This window comes from Cervus elaphus, chromosome 23 (assembly GCF_910594005.1).
Source record: "Cervus elaphus chromosome 23, mCerEla1.1, whole genome shotgun sequence".
In the NCBI taxonomy this organism is placed as follows: Eukaryota; Metazoa; Chordata; class Mammalia; order Artiodactyla; family Cervidae; genus Cervus; species Cervus elaphus.
This window is the reverse complement of record NC_057837.1, coordinates 52,219,772-52,240,993: the sequence shown is the minus strand read 5'-3', so window position 1 is coordinate 52,240,993 and position 21,222 is coordinate 52,219,772. Positions and strand designations below refer to the sequence as shown.

Genomic DNA, 21,222 nt, shown 5'->3' with positions numbered 1-21,222 from the left:
CCAAGTGGCACCTGCCCCAGAAGCTGATGAGTTGATGAGATGAGTTGCTCTGCCAAGCCCAAGTTCAGGAAGAACCCAGGTGGGCTCCTCTTTCCATACTATTTTTCCAGAAGTTAACTGATGAGAGTAGCCACATGTTCGCAGAATAAGATCAGGGAAGAGGGGAAGCTGAGGCCTGGCCCAGGAGGAGAATGTGGGACATAGAGATCACAGAAGACTGGCTGAGGTGCCAAATAGCTTTAATGAGCCCGAGCACCTTTCCCCCCTACACCCTGTCCTGCCCTCCCCACTCTCATTGACCCCTCCTCCAGTTCTGGACAGGTCCAGCCTGCCCAAGCCTCTGGGGCTCTTCAGCTGGAGGTGTTAATTCTTCTGTCCCCTCAGCCGTTCCAGCCGCCTCCGAAGGTCCGGGGGCACCTTGGCCCCAGCGGCCAACAGCTCTCGAAGTCTCTGTTTGGGAGTCTTGGTGAGGCGGAAATTGCAGGGCACAGGGCCCTCTTCAAAGGTGACCCGGCAGCTCCGTGTTACTGTGTGGTAGCCCTCCGCACTGGCGGTCACCATGTAGTCCCCTGGGGTCAGCAGGCGCCAATAATCCCCGCCCCATGCTGAGAGAAGTGAAGGGCAAGATCAGCGTCCAGTGGCCCGCAGCTTCTGACCTGGTTAACGCCTCCCTCACACACCCACCTGTTGTTACATCATGGTTAATCCCATCTACAGAAATGACGGCATCAGCGATCCCAAGCTCTGTGTCTTTGTCCCTCACAACTCCAGCAATGCCCATGCGCACCTGTGTGGGAAAAGGTTATCAAAATCCCTTTGCTTCTGCAACCAGTTTATCTTCTGGCTCTGTACCCTACAAATTTGATAGAGGTGCTGCATCTATTCTATTCCTAGGTGACAATACTCTGGTGAAAGTATCTCCTGACTGATAAATGGCATCTGGACCAAGACAACTATAAACGCCTGGCAGGAGCGCGTATCTTTGGGCTTTCCCCGAGTTCACTGATTCTCCTTATGGGCTTGTCTTTTAGAATCTTTGGAAGCTATACCTAGGGAGTCGTTCCAAGGGACATGAGTTCCTGCGGAAAGTGAAGTGTCTATGCCAGGGTACTTCCTGCACTTGCATAATCAGAGTCTTTTCTGAGAACAGCTCTGGGTCTGCTCCATGGACCACTGCGTGGAGTGCAGTCAGGTCTACTCCCACTCTCCAACAATGTCTGACACCACCCTGCTGGCAAACTGCGCTTCCTATCCTGTCTCCCTCCAAGGCAGTCTGATGCCAAGTGAGTGTGACCCATGGCACTGGTGAGTCAGAATGGCTCAGCCTGACCTTAGGAGACCTCCCTGTTGGGAGCTGCGTCCAACACGGAGAACAGACCAGTCAGCAGTGACTCGAGCAGGTGGGGAGTGGGGGGAATTCAGATCCGACCTGTTCCAGGTAGGTGAGAAGGGCATCTTTGTTGTTCTCCCACTCCTGGGGCAGCTCGTTCTTGTGAGGGAATTTGTCACAGGACAGCTCCACAGTGACTTCAAAGCAGTTGGTGTGTAGGTAGCTGAAGTCATTCATGCCTAGGGGTACCACAGACACTGAAGCCTAAGCAGGTGGGCCGGGAGCCCTGCCCTCCCAGCGCCCTCCTCTGGGAGACGCTTCCTGGTGACAGCTGACACTGGCGCTGTATGTGAGAGCAGATTGTCTCATTGGGGCAGGGTTATGGGGATGGGGCTAGAGCTTCCCTGATGGCTCAGCTGGTAAAGAATCTGCCTGCAATGCAGGAGACCCAGGTTCGATTCCTAGGTCGGGAAGATCCCCTGGAGAAGCAAATGGCAACCCACTCCAGTATTTTTGCCTTGAGAATTTCAAGGACAGAGGAGCCTGGCGGGCTACAGTCCAGGGACTGCATAGAATCTGACACGACTAAGTGACTCTTTCTTTTCAGTTTTATGGGAATGGGCTAACCCCACCCTCGGGCACATACTCCCAGGAACTGTGTGCCAGTCAGCCCCGTTGATGATGCTGCCGTACAGGGAGAAGTCCTGGCTGTGGCACGGTCTTCGATCTGGGTCTTGCATGGCCCGATTAGTGCCCGCATAGACAGTGCTGAGCCAGCGAAACACAGCCTCGTCCGGGGTGGGCGTGAGTTCGCGGGCAGCCCACGGAGTCCGAGTCATGTCGAAGGGGTAGGATACCACAAGCTCACCCCCATGGAGGTTGGCACTTAGCACAAAAGGGATCCGCTGCATCCACTTGATCACTGCCCATGTTTCAGGAGCCACCTGGACAAGGGCAGGTCAGGGGAGTGGGAGACAGAGACAAAGGCCCCCAGGGTGGCCCAGAATACTCACAGTGGCATTGGGCAGAGTGTAGTAAGTGGGCAGGGGCAGGTGATGGTTGGGGACAGTGTCAGGTACCAGCCCTTCATCTTCTGCTTCCCACAGTGGTGTGTTGAGGTCAGCAAAATTATGGTTAAGATCAATGCCCTGATGGTTCCAGCGGCCCTCTGCCCAGCCCACCAGCTCTGAGCCCTGCCAGGGAGGAAGTCTATTCAAACCAAGCAGGCTCCAGGCACCATGGCAGAAGGAGCAGGCTGGCCCTCAGGCCAAGTATCCTACCCGGCGGAAGGCAGTCTCATAGCCATCAGGATTCATGGAAGGCAGCAGGTGAATGCGCGTCTCGGTGAGCAGCCGGGTCACCCTCGGGTCCCCTCTCAGGAACTCACGACACAGGAACTGCATTAGAAGCAGGAGCAACTCCCGTCCCAAGGCCTCATTCCCATGCATGCCGGCCACATAGCGCACCTCAGGCTCTCCTGGGAACAAACAGGGGCTTGCAGCTGGCTCATGCACCTACCCCTCTCTGCTGCTGTGCCCACCTCTCCCACCCCATCTGCCAGTACCCAGCTCATGCTCCCCGGGCTGGTCCGACATTTCCATCACATACAGCTTCAAGCCCTGGTGGCTCTTCCCGATGCTGTAGATGCGGGTGATGTTGGGGCATTGCTCGTTCACTTCCTTCATCAGCTGGGGGTGAGTGTAACATGGTGAGGGGCATGGGAGGGGCACACCCAGGGCTCAGACCACACGAGGCCGTGGAAGGACTTCAAAAGCTTGTGAGGGCCCATATGATGCAGACATCATGGCGCAGTACAGGAGGGATCAGCAGCCATGGAAGGAACAGTCAGAATAAGAGAGGCACCAAAGCAAGGGAAATCGTGGAAGTTTAGGGGTCAACAAGAGGGTGAGATGCAGGAGGACATGAGGGCAATCATAGCAAGTTATGCCCCGGTGGGCAGGAGATCTGAGATGACCTGCTCATGATCCTCCCTCCTGGGTCACAGGGGTTACCTTCCTCATGGCTTTATAATCATGATGTCGGAAGTCTAGTGAGTCGGAGGATCCCAGCATGGGAACCTCAGGGAATAGACCATTGGGATCTGGTAGAGGATGAGTTCACAGTAAATGGTAAGTTCCCAGGGGAGGGTGTGCCCTGCCCATCTAACCCTTGTCTCTCTCCCTACCTGAGACTGGGCAGGCGAGGATCTCTGCCCGGAGGCAAGATGCACCTCCCTGGAGCCAGGTCTGGGGCAGCAGGCGAATGAAACGGGCCACCTGGGGCTCAGGCAGGAGATTTAGCACTGGTGTCTCTGGATCCGAATTGGCAGGAAATATCTGGGGGCATCAAGTCCTTGATAAGGGCCGCTTGAGCCCCAGCAGCCTGGCTCAGGGCCCAGGAAGATGCTCAGGCCTGTGAGCCCACTGAAAAACCCACCCTAGTGGGCTCAGCTAGACACTTGCTCGCTGTGTCAAACACAGACCTCTGCCCACATCCTCTGCCAACAGGCAGCCCTAGGCAGCCCTCCTTTCCGGTTTAGTCACAGTTCATTAGACCAATATGGCCATGTGACTCAGGAGTAGGCAATCCTGAAGCTGGCCAGGATCCCACACTGTAGCCTGAGGAGATGAGAAGTGATGCAAGGACTGAGGCCCATTGCCAGAAGGGGTGTTCCAGCAGGAAGCTGTGGCATGGAGGAAGTATTTGGGAAGGATGGGGGCATGGACCAAAGCAACCTGGCCCCTGAGGCTGTCTGCTGGGTGCCACCCATCCTGACAACAACCCCCTTCCTCCTGGGATGCCCAAGTGGGCACCTGTTCCTTGTCCTCAGAGGACTCCCAGCCCAGCCCAGCCCCCTACAGTGGGCCAGGAGCCCAACTCCCAGCATAGAGGGCCCCAGCCACCATGGGACTTCTCACCGCATCCATCCCACTGCTGCGATTCTTACTCCCCCACCAAGTCCGACTGTCGTTGCTGAACTGGACTTTGTATGATGTGACCCAGTCATACCTGGCAGGAAAGGTGGGTAGAGATCATGGGTGGCCCCCAGGCCTCCCACCCCAGTCCTCCTGAGTCTGCCCATGACTTCGCTGGCCTGGAGCTGTCCTGTCTCACCTCCAGATGGAGTTCCTGCCCTGTGTGATAATGCCTGAGAAGCGGGTGGGGTGCCTAGCATCCACCTGAAGCCATGGCTCGGCATCCTGCTGCTCAGCACACCAGGCCCCATCAAAAAGATCACCATCTTCCAGGCCTGACTGTGGACACAGGACGCAGCAATCAGAACTGAACTGGGTAGGCCTTACGGGAAGGTGGGAGGGGCAGAGAAGAAGGTCCTAGGGGTTGCCTTGCTGACCTGGATGTTGAGCCGTCCTCTGTGTGGTCCAAGACCAAAGGACTGGCTGCTAGATGCGTCGAGCTGGTTATCTGAAACTCGCAGGGACTCCAGGCCCAGAGGGGGACAGTCTGGGACAGGGACAAAGCAGTAAGTTGGGACCCAAGAAACAGTGGTCAAGGCAGATGGAAAGCTGAACCCAAGCTTGCCTGTGTGGCCAAGAGCTATATTAGTTCATGTCCCAGAGACTGCAAGTCTGGGCAAGGCCCTTGGACTGGTGGTACCTGGTTCTTGCTTCTCAGGGAGTTCAAGGGTCCCTGCAGGGCTGGTGGTCACTGAAGGCCTGGCAGTCACTGGGGGTCTGGGGCGAGTTAGCTTCTTTCGCTTCTTCATGATGACCTTTTTCTTCTTGATGACTCGAATCCGGACATGCTGTTCTGAAGTCCCTGGAGACCAAAGAGGCAGAGCAGCAGGGAAGGAAAGGATGGCAGGAAACCTCAAATGGAGAGGTCTACCACCCCAAGAAAACCTACAAGTCCACAGGGAGGCCCCACCACATGTATCCAGAGACCTTAGCATGGACTTTAAGGCCCTCAGTCTGACCCCAACCTACTGTTACAGCCACTTCCTTGATTCCTTCTCCCCTCTGATGTGACTACATGCTTGGCCCTCACCAATAGAGGGCTACACTACCAGTAGGAACTATTTGCTTGTTCCAAAGAGCTGAATTTGGTTCTTTAACTTCTTCTTTGCCTAGCTGTCCCCTTCCCTATCATATATCCACCACCTTTGACTTTATTTTCTAATTCCCATTCTTTCTTCACATCTCGGTTCAGATGCACTTCAAGGAGCCTTCCTTAGCTCCAGGCTCAGTCTCATGCCGCCAAAGCCTCTGTGCCACCCCCATCACTGTGCTGAGAGGTCCTCTCCTCAAACCCATGTCCGTCCAGGTGTTCAGACTTTCCAGAGTTGGACCAGAGTTGGACCCCTGCCCTGCCTGCCCTTCAGTATAAAGCATTCATTGCACAGGGCAGATGCCATTGGTTCCCCACTAAGATTCACAGCTGCCCCACCCCCCGCCACACACACACTGTACATATCCGTGTCAGGGACTGCACACACTGTTTCCCTCTTGGCTGCCCTCCTCTTCAGCTCTTCCTAATTCAGAGTACCTTTCAGAACCAGTTCCACCTGCCTCTCCCAAGAAGCCCTCCGAGGCTGCCAATCCCCGTGCTTTCCTCCTCTCTACTGCCACATAGGAGAAGCTGGGAAGTCCGGCAGCCTTCCCCCGTGCCCACTCCAGGCAGAGCCGCGTCCCTCCAGGGCACCTGGCAGAGAGGGCTCCTCCCTCTGTGCTTTCCTTCCAGCCGCTGGCCTCAAGCCCACACACACAGTCTTGCTCTGCACCCTCCGCGGTGTCTTTGCACCTCTCTCCACCCTCCTCCTGGCTCTAGCCTCAGTTTCCCCATCTGAGAAACAGGAAGGTTTGGGCCTGGAAGAGGCAGCATCCCACTGGCTCCTGTCCCAGGACTGCTGACTTGGTCTGGCCGGGAACTAGGGCTGCTGAGTCAGCAGCCATTGTACCGCGCAGGGAGTGTGTGCGCGTGGGGCAGGGTCGCCACCCAGGCGCTAGGCGGAGAGTGCGGCGTGTGTGGCGTGTGTGAGGTGTGTGCGCGCGTGCTGGGGAGGGGGTCGCCACACGGGAGTCGGAAGAGTGGGACAACCGATTCGCGGGAGAAGCGGGCCGTGGGTAGGACGGAAGCTCACCGTTCTCCTTCCCCGCGGACGGCTCTGCCGGGCTGCTACGGGGGGTCGGGACCGGGGCCTTGGTGGTCGCGGGCGACGCCAGGCCCAGCACGGAGGTGCTGGGCGCCCCTAGACCCACATCGACGGCAGGCGCGAAGGTGGCCAAGGCGAGCAGGAGACCCCACATGGCGGGGTCCAAGGCACGGACGCACTGGGCTCGCGGTGGCCGGTGGGTTCGCCTCTTCCTGCTGGGGCTCTGGAGCCCCCCGCCCCTTCCTGCCGCCGCCGCACGCCCGCCCACAGCCCGCTCGCTGGCCTCGGACCCCGGGAGCCGAGGGGTGGGGAGGGGAGGGGAGGGGAGGGGAAGGAGGGAAGGGAGGAGGAAGGGGAGGGCCCAGGCCGGCCGCCCCGGGTCTCTGCACCCACCCACCCAGCCCTCATCTCCGCTGCCCCCCGCCTCCCGCCTCGAGCTCACCCGCCTCGCTCGGGCTCTGCCCTTTACCGTCGGCAAAGGCCCCAGGCACCCTGGACTCCACTCAGCCCTGTGAGCCCGTCCCACAGTGGGCACCTACTGTGTACCATGCCCCGCGCCGGGCACTTTACCCGTGGCCTGTCAATCAAACCTTGGCTCACAAACTGGTAAACTGAGGCTCAGAACGGCTAATTGACAGTCTAGGCAGCAAAGCCGAGAACTTTGGGGCGGAAACTGCAACCCGGGAGGGAAATCTGTCCAGAGCCAGAACCCCCTGCCAGGGAGGTTGGGACGGAAAGAAGGCTGAGGGGAAACTGAGGCGGAGGCAGGGGTACGGGGTGGGGGAAGGCTGGAATCTTTCTGAAGGACACCGAGGGGCCCCGCCAGAGGCGATGCTGCCCATCCCCCACCCCGGCGCCCCGCCTCTCTTCTCTCTTCGTTTCCCTAGCCTCCCCTCCTCCGGCTGCCACGTTCCGGGGTTACATAACCCGAGTAGAGGAGACCGAGTCGATACCCGGCGGGCTGAGGCCGGGGGAGGGCGGGGAGGACGAGACTTGATGGGCGTCCTGCCCTGCCCCGCCCCAAGCTTTTCTGGGAGCCCGCAGCCCTGGGTCTCTGTCTTCCAGACCACTTCGGATCCCGGGATTCCAGAGCGCAGGACCCTCCCCATCCCTCTCCGAGGCCCCCTTTGGCTCCCCATTCCAGGGTCGTCTCCCCAGCAGGAAGGAATTCGTTCTCTGTGCGCCTCTGGCCGGTGCTTTGCCATTGCAAGCATCCTGCCAGGGAGATACTGCCATCCCCAAGTAAGACGCAGTGCCCAGAGGTGACCGGGAATCCTCTAGAGTGTGGTAGGGTATGGGGGGGGGGGGTGGATGTTGGGGAGGAGGGGCTTGAGCAAATGTTTCTGCAAGATCACTACCATCATATGAACAATTTGAATTACCCCATCGGCCTGCCAGCACCCATCTCGCCGGATCTCTCAAAAGAAATACGCGCTCCCGGAACTGAGACCCACCCTCAGTAACAACCCCCAGTCTCATAGATGCAAGTCCTGGAGCTCCTGGAGATTTGTGGTCCACCGTATGCGCTCTGGGTGGAGAACTTCTGAAAGGGAGTAACTGGGACAGGGCCCCCATGGGTCCTGCTCCCGCCTTAGAGCAGATGGCCTGGATGCCACTGCTGGGTACCAGGCACCAGAGGAGGATTTAGTAAAAGTCAAGGAAGGCGTGCCAAACCTGAGGGTCCCAAAGCGCCCAGCCAAGTCAGTGGCAGAAAGACGGTCCTGTGGCCCCAGGCCTCGCGGAGGTGGGAGGCTAGGAGAGACTCTGGTGGATCTAGAAGCAGGTCTGTGCAGGTCTTGAGGCCTGCTCCACCTCCTGCCAAAACCCAGTCTGGCTGGCCCCTTCCTTGGCTCTGCTCCACCCTCATCCAAGTTTCACAGAGGGGTGCGAGGGGGTTGAGGCAGAACCTGGGAGGACAGGTCAGCCTCCTAAGGCTCCCACGGCCTCCAAGCCCTTCCCCACACAGCAGGCCAATCGTCCCAGTGAGCTCACCTTCCAGCGGTTCCTGAAACGGTTCTTACCCTATCACACCTTTCTCACCTCATTTCTCTGTGTTCTCCTCCAGCTCACATCTCTGCAGCCACACAGGCATCCTAGCTGTTCATGGAAGGCACAAGACCCATCCAGCTTCAGGGCCTTTGCACTGGATCACCAAGTTTGCACCCTTCACCCATCATTCAGATGGTTTTCTTTTTATTTTTGGTTGCTACACAAGGGCTTTCTCTAGTTGCAGCAGAAGGGGGCTACTTTTCATTGCAATGCTGGGGCTTCTCATTTCAGTGGCTTCTCTTGTTGCGGAGCACAGACTCTAGGCACTCGGGGCTCAGTAGTTTCTGCTCCAGGGCTCCCAGTAGTTGTGGTGCACAGGTTTAGCTGCTCCTAGAATGTGGAATCTTCCCAGACCAGGGATCAAACCCCTATCTCCTGCATTGGCAGGCAAATTCTTCACCACTGAGCCACCAGAGAAGCCCCCAGATGGCTTTTCAATGTCACTGTCTTCCCTGACCGTTCTGACAAAATTAGCCTCCATCCTTCACATGTAAACAGCAGTCTGGGGTACCATTTGGGAAAAGGTCCGGGCAGTGGGTCCACTCCATGAGTGAAACTTAAAATTGCAGTTTCAGTGGTTCCCACTTATAATCCTGGGCTGCAAACTGAGTTGGCGCACAAAAATGCAGTTCTGGTTTTACTTTAACATTTTTACCAAGCCATTTATCTTGTGAGTCCTGGGATTTTGTTAAACCCTAGGTGCACTTGGCCAGGCCTCCAGAGCTCAAGAATTCCAAGACCCACTCCTTTTCTTATCTAACATACTGCCTGACCAGCTGTTGGTTGCGGGCTAGTCACGGGCTAGCACGGAATCCCGGCAGTGTCCAGGCAGGTCAGAAGCAGGTCAGATGCTGCTCTCCTGCTTCTGAATCCTGAACAAGATTTCCTCCATTTTAATTTCCCTAACAGTTGTCCTCAGGATTGTTTAGGCTGAAGAGCATAGAAATAAGACAAAATAACATGAGCAGTCTTGCTAATTCTGTAGGTCAAATAACAATTCCAAAGTGTCAAAAGAAACAAAATAAAGATACAAGCAAGAGGTTAAACTGCAGAAAACCATTTCTGAGCAGTAGGGAATATAGTAAAGAAAAAGTCCCACCATGAGTGAGAAATATATTTTTGTACATTAACTCCTATATCCATTAACTTATCGTCTGTACTAGTTAGCTTGGTGCAAAACTAATTGCGGTTTCAGACCGTGAATTTCAAATTCATTATAACTAGACTCAAACACATTTTTAGTAATCAAAATAGGAACCATTACAATCAACACATTTGCCAATGAGAAATAAGTTTGTTTATCCCTGTAGCATAAAAATCCATGCTTCAGGATTTGATGAACTCTTGAAAAGCATTTTCTGCATCCTGTTGGTTGTGGAAGGGTTTTCCCTGCAAAAAGTTGTTGAGATGCATGAAGTAGTAGTAATCAGTTGGTGAGACGTCAGGTGAACACGGTGAATAAGGCAAAACTTCATAGCCCAATTCATTCAACTTTTGGAGTGTTGGTTGTGCACCGTGCAATCGGGTTCTCTTGTAGATAAGAATTGGACCCTTTCTGTTGACCAATGCTGGCTTCAGGCATTGCAGTTTTTGGTGCATCTCATCAATTTGCTGAGCATACTTCTCAGATGTAATGGCTTCGCCAGGATTCAGAAAACTGTAGTGGATCAGACAGGCAGCAGACCACTGAACAATAACCATGACCTTTTTTGGTGATGGTTTGGCGTTGGGAAGTGCTTTGAAGCTTCTTCTCGGTCCAGCCATTGAGTTGGTCATTGCCAATTGTATAAAATTCACTTTTCATTGCATGTCACAATTTGATTGAGAAATGATTCGTTGTTGTTACATAGAATAAGAGAAGACAACACTTCAAAATGACATTTTTTTAAAAAAATTTTTGGTCAGCTCATGAGGCACCCAGAGAAGGCAATGGCAACCCACTCCAGTACTCTTGCCTGGAAGGTCCCATGGATGGAGGAGCCTGGTAGGCTGCACTCCGTGGGGTTGCTAAGAGTCAGACACGACTTCACTTTCACTTTCACTTTTCCTTTCATGCATTGGAGAAGGAAATGGCAACCCACTCCATTGTTCTTGCCTGGAGAATCCCAGGGACAGAGGAGCCTGGTGGGCTGCCATCTGGGGTCCCACAGAGTCGGACACGACTGAAGCGACTTAGCAGCAGCAGCAGCAGCAGTATGAGGCACCCACTTAATGAGCTTTTTCACCTTTTCAGTTTGCTTCAAATGCCAAATGACCTTAGAATGGTTGTCATTGAGTTCTTTGGCAACTTCTGTACTTGTAAGAGGATCAGCTTTGATGATTGCTCTAACTTGGTCGTTGTCAGTTTCTGATGGCTGGCCACTACACTCCTCATCTTCAAGGATCTTGTCTCCTTTGCAAAACTTCTTGAACCACCACTGCACTGTACGTTTGTTAGCAGTTCCTGGGCCAAATACACTGTTGATGTTGCGAATTGTCTCTGCCACTTTACAACCCATTTTGAACTCAAATAAGAAAATCACTTGAATTTGCTTTTTGTCTAACATCATTTCCATAGTCTAAAATAAATATAAAATAAGCAGCAAGTAGTAAGTCATTAGCAAAAAAAAAAAAACATAAAGTGGGAAATGCACATTAAAATGATGTATAACATAACCACATTTATTTAAGAATGTATTCCAATATCAAACAGCAAATTTCAACAATGTAAAATTGCAATTACTTTTGTACCAAGTAACACCTTCTATCAAGGTACAATTACATTTTTCTATGAAATTTTGTAATACTTTGGTTCCTTGCAATATTTTAAGCAGGGGTTCTAAGGAGAAGCTAGTATTAGAAACAGACAAAGTAGGAAATACCATTTGAGTCAATAACACCTGAGTTTTCATGGGGGGTGGTGAATAATAGGTGGTCCCCTTCCAATATAGATCATCAACATGTGTTAGGAATCCAGAGAAAGGGGTTCCTAACTGATATATAGAGGTAGTGTTTTTACATCATCAGTCACAATACATACTAATTGAGGGGCTCTTTCAAAAAACATATTGTAGATTTTAGGGAAAACAGTCCATTCACAATAGCAGATGAGGTTCTCCAATAAGCAGGATTCCCCAAATTTGAGAAGTTGGTCCACATAGCAGTCCCTTGTCAGCCTTGTCACAACCTATCAGTAAGTGGTTGTGACTATTAAAGTAACACATGAAATTGGCACATGATACTTGTGTTCAAGGCTTGAGCTATTTCTTTACCAGTGCTGTGTAATCTAGCAGACAGATAAATCTTATCCATAGAAAGGTAAAGTTAAGAAAGAACAGGCCTTGTTTACTGGGCAGGCGAAGTTATCCTGAGTTCAGGTCTGGCTTAGGTTTCTCCAACTGAAAATTTCCCAGTTGATTTCTTCATATTTTTCTTTTAATTGTAACATATCCTTGAAGGTTGAGGAGTGAATGACAATCCACATTACAGTCAGGCTTCCAAGAACAGTCTATTCAGGAGATAACAGTGGGTTAATGGCACATATTTTCATCTTTCCTGTCCAGGGATCATCACTAACACAGTATGATCCTTCCCCTGTGCAATCACATCAGCAGGTGTGGGAGGACCTCTAGGCTGCTTCACCAAGACTTTAGCTCCAATTGCATTTATTTCATTTGTGGGTCTAAACTCACCATCACTTCTAACTGTTAATAAAGTGGGAGGTTCTCCTTTTTGTATTTTGCCAATTACACATGAAAGGGCTTCCCTGGTGGTTCATCAGCAAAGAATCCACCTAAAATGCAGGAGATGCGGTTTGATCCCTGAGTCAGGAGGATCCCCTCGAGGAGGAAATGGCAACCCGCTGCATTATTCTCGCCTGGGAAATCCTATGGACAGAGGACCCTGGCGGGCTACAGTCCATGAGGTCCACAAAGAGTCAGACACAATTTAGTGATGAAACAACAATTACACATGGAAAAATCAGCAATTGGGCAATTTGATCATGTTGATTAATAAATAGATCATCCTTTCCTTCATTTTGTAGAATTACTTGGATTTCTTCTTGGTAGTCTGGGTCTATCACTCCCCCACGGACACAGATCCCTTTTAACGCTAACCTGGAGCATTCTTTGATTAATCCAAAATGTCCAGGAGGCATTTTAATTCCAATGCCAGTTGAAATAACACATATCAATCTTTTAGTAGGTCTGTGTTCAGATATAGAGTACAAACCCAGTCTGGCAGCCTCAGGAGTAGCTCAGAGAGGAGCAAATACTCCTGGGCTAATTTCCCAATACTCAGTTATTTTGGGATGGAAGTCTATTTTATACATCTGTAACTTGGAATAGTCATTCTCATCAAAGGAGTTTCTGATTCTCCTGGATGTTTATTATTTAAAATATTGAGGGCAATATTCAAGTTAGTCCTCCAATCTTTATAACAGCCCTCTCCAAGTTTAATTAATTGCTATTTAACCAAACCATTCATTCTTTCAATCAAACCAGCTGCTTGAGGGTAATAGAGAATACAAAAGATCCATTATATATTATGTTCCTGTGGAAGCTCTTGTATTAATTTACCCTTAAAATATGACCCAGTCACTCTGAATTTGAAGTAGAATACTATAATATAAATTATCTTTGATGTTTTAATAGTATTAGTCTGACTGGCTTTGCTGAAGGGAATGACCACTAAACACCCAGAATAGGTGTCCACAGCAGTACACATGTGTTGGCATCCTTTACCTTGAATTAATGGGCCATTATAATCAATTTTCCATATTTGCCCAGGCTTCTTATCAAGTGCCAATTGTCCTTCGACTAATTGTGTCAAGTTTCTATGCTTGATATGTTGACAAATTGGACATTGGGAAATAACAGATTTAATGAGATTCATAGTTAAGGAAGTACCTGTATCCTGAGCCCACCTGTATGTTGCTTTTTCTCCCAGATGGCCACATTTTTTGGTGTGCCCACATACTCAAACCTTTTAAGTGATTGGAGTTTGGATCAACTTCTACTGTTTGGATTCGGGTTTGTTCCTCTGTAATAGTTATACCATCGTTCAGTAGAATTTGGAATGCTGTGAGCATCTACATGAAAGACTGAAACATTGGCAGTTTGAACAATTTCCCAAATGTCAAACCATAATTCCTTTCCCCATAGCTCTTTGGAGTAAGTTTGTCAGTTATTCCTTACCCTTATGCTAAGTTGCTTCGGTAGTGTCCAACTCTTTGTGACCCCATGGACTGTAGCCCACCAGGCTCCTCTGTCCATGGGATTCTCCAGACAAGAATACTGGAATGGGTTGCTGAGCCCTCCTCCAGGGGATCTTCCTAACCCAGGGATTGAACCCATGTCTCCTACTTCTCCTGCATTGGCAGGGTGTTCTTTACCACCTAGGAAGCCCCATTTTTTACCTACAGGGAAAGCCAAGTGGCCAATCCATTGATTGACCAAGAATCTGTGTATATATGGCACTCATTCCCTTGCTTTAATACCTGATAAACCACATATAACTCAGCCAATTGGCTACTTTTACCTTCCTCAGTAGTTGTCAGTGATTTAGTAGTGACCAGATTATGTGCCACCACTTTCCAATAGTGAATGGATCCTATATATTTAGCTGATCCATCAGTGAAACATACATGCTGTTTTTCTAGTACAGTTAAAGAGTCAAAAGTTTGTGTTATTGTTTAGTTGCTAAGTCATGTCTGACTCTTTTGTGACACCATAGACTGTAGCCAGCCAGGCTCCTCTGTCCATGGGATTTCTCAGACAAGAATACTGGAGTGGGTTGCCATTTCCTTCTCCAGGGGATCTTCCCCACCCAGGGATTGAACCCGCACCTCCTGCATTGCAGGCAGATTCTTTTCTGCTGAGCCACCAGTGAAGAGTCCAAGGGATTTCTCCATTTTACAGACAGCTCAGTTATCTCAGGCCTAACTACAGCTTTTAATAGGAATTTTGGAAGTCTTTAGTAGGAACTTCAGAAATCTTTTCATTTAAGGCAGCAACCTCATGTGGCCCAGGTTTGGCTTGGTCCTGAATATACCATTTCCATTTCATTATGCTGGATTCCTGAGTTTGCCCAATCCTGTAGGTTTTGGGAGAACTTTGTATGCATTGCATGACTGGCACTTGAGGTCTTAATATTACAGTATGATTCATAGTCAATTATTCCATATCAATCAAAGCCCAATAAACAGGCCAATAACTGGTTTTCAAAGGTAGTGTTATTTCTCCCAGCCTCTGGAAATTTCCTACTTCAGAAGCCCAAAGGCACTCTTTTGTCTTGCTGTTTTTGCTATAAGCTTCAATTAGCATATAGTTCATTGATATATACATGTAATTTTATGTCCCTTTATTGTAGCTCATGGAGTATCTGATAATAAAACTAGAATTTAATATTCAGTGTAACATAAAATTCGTGTGTGTATGTGTGAGAGAGGGCATTAACCCGGTAGCCAGGGAAGGCTTTATCCCATCAAATAAAAAATGAGGTTTGTCAGGGAACCGGAAAAAAACAAGAGGCTATCTTGGATTTCCATAGCCACAACTGTTTGATTTATAGCTATTGTTTACCCATTTTAAGTTCCTTGATTTAGGAGTAGACTGTTGCCATGTTCTAAGGACATCAGGATAGCAAAAGTCTGACAATGAGGGGTAAATTTTTTTTGTAGCAGCAGCATGAACCTTATCTATGTGTGTCACAATCTTCATAGATTATTGTGAAATAATATTTACTTTGCCAAGTAACAAAATTTTTTTTTTTCCAGTGGGTTTTGTCATACATTGATATGAATCAGCCATGGATTTACATGTATTCCCAATCCCGATCCCCCCTCCCACCTCCCTCTCCACCCGATTCCTCTGGGTCTTCCCAGTGCACCAGGTCGGAGCACTTGTCTCATGCATCCCACCTGGGCTGGTGATCTGTTTCACCATAGATAGTATACATGCTGTTCTTTTGAAATATCCCACCCTCACATTCTCCCACAAAGTTCAAAAGTCTGTTTTGTATTTCTGTGTCTCTTTTTCTGTTTTGCATATAGGGTTATCGTTATCACCTTTCTAAATTCCATATATATGTGTTAGTATGCTGTAATGTTCTTTATCTTTCTGGCTTACTTCACTCTGTATAATGGGCTCCAGCTTCATCCATCTCATTAGGACTGGTTCAAATGAATTCTTTTTAATGGCTGAGTAATATTCCATGGTGTATATGTACCACCAAGTAACAAAATATTTTAAAAACAAATATAAATCACTTAAGGGCAAAGAAATTCACATAATCTGTTATCAAAAGCCACATTCCAAGAAAACTTTTTTTCTCTTAAAATAGAGAGAAAACCAAATTCCAGTCTGATACAAACTTACTGTTAATAACAGTTTTTGTTTATCTAGTTAATTTTAGTTTAATCTTAGAAAGTCCTTTCTGTAAATCTTGAAGAGATTTTTGCAAATTTTTTTTGCAAAAAAAAAAAAATTTTTGCAAAGATATCAGAATGAAACCATAGTTCTCTCTAATGACTAAAAGGCTTTAAAAGACAGGTTTAAAATCTGACTACAATGCAATTGACAAAGTAACTTGGTTACTGCTGTGACACATTAACACTTTAAGACAGTAACTAAAATTATGACTGATAATATTTTACCAGGACATATCAGACCTTTTTGAATTCTGTATAATTTCTAGAATATCTGTATTAGTAAGACTTACCATACAATATAACCTAAGATTTTTTACTTATTTGACAGCACTTCTCATGTACCTATAATATGATGAAACTAATTAGTTTAATATCTTTCTTTGGGATGCCACAGGGGGCTTCTGAAGCACCCTTAAAGTTAACTAGAAGTCAAAAGAACTTCATTAGAATTTGATCTTAGGAAGTTCTGTCAAAAATATCAAAGAGTTTAGAACACTCAGTCAGACAAGATCATAGGTTACTATGAAGCAATAGTTACTCACTCAGCTGAAGTAACAATAAAAGATTTCAAAAGCAAATACAGAACAAATCACTTAAGAGGTAAAGAAACTTATCAAAAGACAGTTCAACATCCCAAGAAAACTTGTACTGTGCATAACATTCTTTTCTTGGGGTCCACTTTCCACAAATTCTTCTTATCACTTTCTATAGTAAACACTTAATTCTCCTGTTCAGAAACAGACACCTGTAAGTCAGACCTGTTTATTTTTCCTTTCACAAAATGCAATTCCATTCCTCATAACTTATCCCACTTTCCTTAAGCAACCATAAACTGTCCTTTATATTAGCATTCTGTAGATTGGTGAACATAAATACCAGTGATAATTTCTAAAAATTTTTGCTTTCTTAGAGAACATCTCAGGATGGTACCAAACATATTAATTAATACTTCTAAACCCTTCAGTCTCTATAAAAAAGAAAGCCAGTGTTCAGTAATTACTGTTTGAGCATGTTATTTCATTTGGAAATGGCCTAATTATTCAGATTTCTATTATTTAACCTAATTTAGCACAGCCCTAGAATTCAAGTTATCAAAACCTGGAGAAACTATTTTAGGTAGATATTCCTAAAGCATAATTATTCTTAATAGAGTTTATCTAAAAGTTCTTATCTCATTTACATTTTCTTTCCTTAAAAGTTTATTCACATCAACTTTCTTTGTAAAGTGGACTCAATATCTGGCCCAACTGTGGAATATGATGTTGCCAGAAGCCAAATAGCCCTATAAATTTTGAGCCTCCCTTTTTGTCTAGGCAGTTTTAAATTCCATTATCTTCTGCTTAGCCTTATGTAACATCTCTCTATATTATTTAGCCCATTGTATTTCCCAAAACTTTATGGTCTGGGCAAGGGTCCCTGAACTTTGGAGGGATTAATCTCCTATCCCAAGCACTGGAGTCCCAGTCTACCCCTGCATTAGCTATTATCAAATGAACTCTCTTTTTGTTAACTTTGCTGCACCTCTTTCAATATTCAGCTTGTGCAAACTTTATGGTGACTTTTTCAGCTACCAATTGGAAAGTGGAGACTTGGTCAGCTAAAATGTAACTTTGATTTTGTAACATGGATAATTGTCCTTGCAAATCACGTAATTCTTTAATTGTGACTTCTCTTCAACCAGTTTTAATTTGGTTTCCTGTACCTTATGGTAAGTAGGGAGGAGGATCCAGCCTGTCTGACCCAGTGAGGTCCATTCTTGTCCTTTCTCAATTGGCACAAGCCAAACTGGCAGAAACATTCAATAACTTCAAAAGATTCGGCCTGCTTTAATTTGAGGTCCCATTCTCACACAATCCAGTGGATATGCCCCATTCAGTAGCTAATAAGCAGTAAGGCAAATCTTCCCCTCAGGGAATGAAAACTTCATTAATCTTAACCTCTTTCTTCTTAAAGAGTGGCATTTTGTTTCACGAATCCTGCTCATAGCACCAATTTATGTTTTGCCCAAAGTTTGACTTCCATTTCAGGTTTGAAAGCTTATGCACAAATAAACAGTCTCAGTATTTAAAAGAGAAGTGTTTAACTTAATTTCGAAGTATGGTCATTAAAAGAAAAGAGAAATAGAAACCATAGAGAAGAGGAACATCACATACATCAGCAAATTGGTCCGACCAACATCTAGATTTAAGCAGCGCACTGAGAAGCCCCAAGTAAAAGCAACGTGAAGTCCCAATTAGGAAAAAGTCCGGGGTAAGACTTCAAGCTGCTGTTTGGGGGGTTCCCACTTATAATCCAAGGCTGCAAACTAATATCATCATCAGTTCATGCAAAATGCAGCTCTGGTCTTACTTTAATGTTTTTACAGAATGCTGCTTGTTTTATCTTGTGAGTCATAGTGAAAGTGAAAGTCGCTCAGTTGTGTCTGACTCTTTAAGACCCCATGGACTATATAGCCTGCCAGGGTCCTCTGTCCATGGAATTCTCCAAGCCAGAATACTGGAGTGGGTAGCCATTCCCTTCTCCCGGGGATCTTCCCAACGCAGGAATTGAACCTAGGTCTCCCGCATTGCAGGCGGAGTCTTTACCATCTGAGCCGCCAGGGAAGCCCATAAAATTTTTGTTAACCTCAGGCATGGTTGGCCAGACCTCCAGGAACTCAAGAAGTCCCATTCCCTTTCTTATCTAAAGTACTGCCTGACTTGCTGTGCTTTTGGGTAGGCACAGAATCTGAGCAGTGTCCAGGCAGGTCAGAAGCAGGTCAGAGGCCTGCTCTCCTGCTTCTGAAGCCTGAACAAGACTTCCTCCATTTTAATTTACCTACAGGACTCTCCTGGACGCTCCCCAGTGTGATCAGGTGGCTGGAGGCAGAGATGATAGATGACTTTGGTACCACACAAACTTAATATCACATGCCACTTCTGCTGCTCATTTTGTTTGGGTATCCTTAGACAGTAATTTTCTCTCTGAGTTTCCGTTTTCTCATCTGTAAAATGGGAACAATAATGTCTTCCTTTCTGGGTTGCTGTGACGAAGTGAGAATATATGTGGTTCCTGGGGGCCCCTACCTTAACTGGATGAACTAAAGGTAGGGAAACAGCTTAATATAGTCCTCTTGCTCCCACATATGTAGATAGAACAAAACATTATCAAGAGAAGAGAGGAGGCTATGTCTCTGGCTGCACAAACTGAGAAGTAGCTTAATCTGCTGCCTTTCTGTGCCTCCTAATCTCCTGTTCTTGATACTCACTCTCCACCAAGTGCTCTCCTGTGAGGCAGGTGAGCGCTGATGGGGACTCCCGTGGCATCTGGATGTATCTTCCTACATGCCTCTCTCCCCTCACAACTTCCTGCCCCAGCTATCTCTCTTCTGTGAATCAATGTCTTCTAGAGCCTTGCTCCTCAAAGTGTGGCCAAGGATCTGCATTTTTTAAAAATTCCCAGAGGATTCAACCCCAGGAGATTCATGTGGGCTGAGAAGCACTAGATGGAGGTTTAGAGCAACTCCATCTAAAATGCATGAGATTCACCGCTTTCTGAGTTTGATGGTGTTTGATACTGTTACTGAAAATTTTATCTCAAGCCACAAGAGTATATCCACATAACTTTAGGAAATTGGTATTTCATTCAAACTGGGAGGGTATATTCCTGATCTCCACCATAAGACACTAACATTGATTTGCTTTTAAAAAAAAAGAAAGAAAGAAATCATTTTAATCAAAATACTACAGAATATGATTTTAAAGGTACATCACATTTAGATTTGTAACAGAAGATCCTTCTCTATGCTTCTCTATTACCAGGTTAACCACTTTTAGTTTTTTATTTCTCCTTGTATTTACCTTTATGTTTCTATTGCTATTTCTTGAATATTTTCCCCCCTAAACTTTAAACTTTTCATTTTGTATTGGGGTATATTTCTTGGACTTTTATGTTTAGATTTTATCTGTAGATTTCCTGCTATGGAATTAAGGATTTTGCTTTCCTACCAGCCCTCCCCGCAACATACACCAAAGTACACATTTTGGGGGAAATATACATTTCCCCCTGCCATCCTCCCAAAAGAGCTTAATCACTAGAGTCAATATTCAGTTCTTACATTATGATCATGATTATTGTTCAATTTTTTGTATTTCCTGGATTTAGCAATTATTTTATCATTTGCTTGGTTTTTAGGAAACTAGTTAATTCAATCCCAAAGCTTCCAAATGAACTAAATATTTTGCATATGTCTAAAAACAGTAGATAATCAGTTTTATTTTCTTCTAGAGACACTCCTCCTGGAGCATCTATCTTTTGATTCTAGGCTGGGGTTGCTTGCTTTCTTTATCTGGAAACATTGCTGACATCCCAGGTCTTTCTCATCATCCCTTTCCTGTTGTTAGCCTCACTTCTTTCCTAGTTTAGTTCATTGTTTTTCTGAAGCACATCCTCCAGTAGCTTTCTAAGAAAGAGTGTATGCAAGATGAAGTTTTCGAGACCTTGTTTGGCTTAAAATGTCTTTACCCTCATACTTAATAATCATGTAGACAGATATATGTTACTGCTGCTGCTGCTGCTAAGTCGCTTCAGTTGTGTCTGACTCTGTGCGACCCCATAGAGGGCAGCCCACCAGGCTCCCCCGTCCCTGGGATTCTCCAGGCAAGAACACTGGAGTGGGTTGCCATTCCCTTCTCCAATGCATGAAAGGAAAAGTGAAAGTGAAGTCACTCAGTCATGTCTGACTCTTAGCGACCCCATGGACTGCAGTCTACCAGGCTCCTCCATCCATGGAATTTTCCAGGGAGAGTACTGGAATGGGTTGCCATTGCCTTCTCCAATGTTCAGTTCAGTTCAGTTCAGTTGCTCAGTCGTGTCCGACTCTTTGAGACCCCATGAATCCCAGCACGCCAGGCCTCCCTGTCCATCACCAACTCCCGGAGTTTACTCAAACTCATGTCCACCAAGTCAGTGATGCCATGTTACTAAGTTGTAAATAATTTTCCTCAAAATTTTGTGGGTGTTGCTTTATTGTTTTGGGCTGACTTAGAAAAAAGCAACCAATGAAAGCTCCCAAGGGTTGGTGGCATTGGCTCTATCGTTATTGAGCCCGCCATCACCAAATATGTCAAGGTCACTAGGCTTGAATCTTTGAACAGAGTCCCCTGGAGACAGGTATGCAGCAAGACGCTTGTTCTGTCTCCTCCTCTCCTAGGGGCTGTATGGCCACTGTCCCCCTACCTCTACCTCCATCAGTTTTCCTTCAAAATATGAGAACAAGGATTAAGTTCTCTCGATTATGACCCATTTTCACTCTTGCCTCTCAAGTCACTAAACTGAAATGTG

The 21,222-nt window shown here is 47.3% G+C and overlaps 1 protein-coding gene across 1 annotated transcript; it reads right to left on the bottom strand.

Moving 5' to 3' along the window:
• Positions 1-222: 222 nt before the first annotated feature.
• On the bottom strand, positions 223-6,742 carry CPXM1 (carboxypeptidase X, M14 family member 1). Its single transcript, XM_043884306.1, has 14 exons — positions 6,429-6,742; positions 4,946-5,107; positions 4,683-4,792; positions 4,445-4,584; positions 4,249-4,339; positions 3,516-3,666; positions 3,343-3,431; positions 2,895-3,018; positions 2,611-2,807; positions 2,344-2,523; positions 1,977-2,274; positions 1,430-1,569; positions 685-787; positions 223-605 (listed from the first exon to the last, which is right to left on the bottom strand). Exons 1-14 carry the CDS (start codon positions 6,592-6,594, stop codon positions 364-366), a joined length of 2,193 nt encoding a protein of 730 aa, XP_043740241.1. The 5' UTR covers positions 6,595-6,742; the 3' UTR covers positions 223-363.
• Between the last annotated feature and the right edge of the window lie 14,480 nt (positions 6,743-21,222).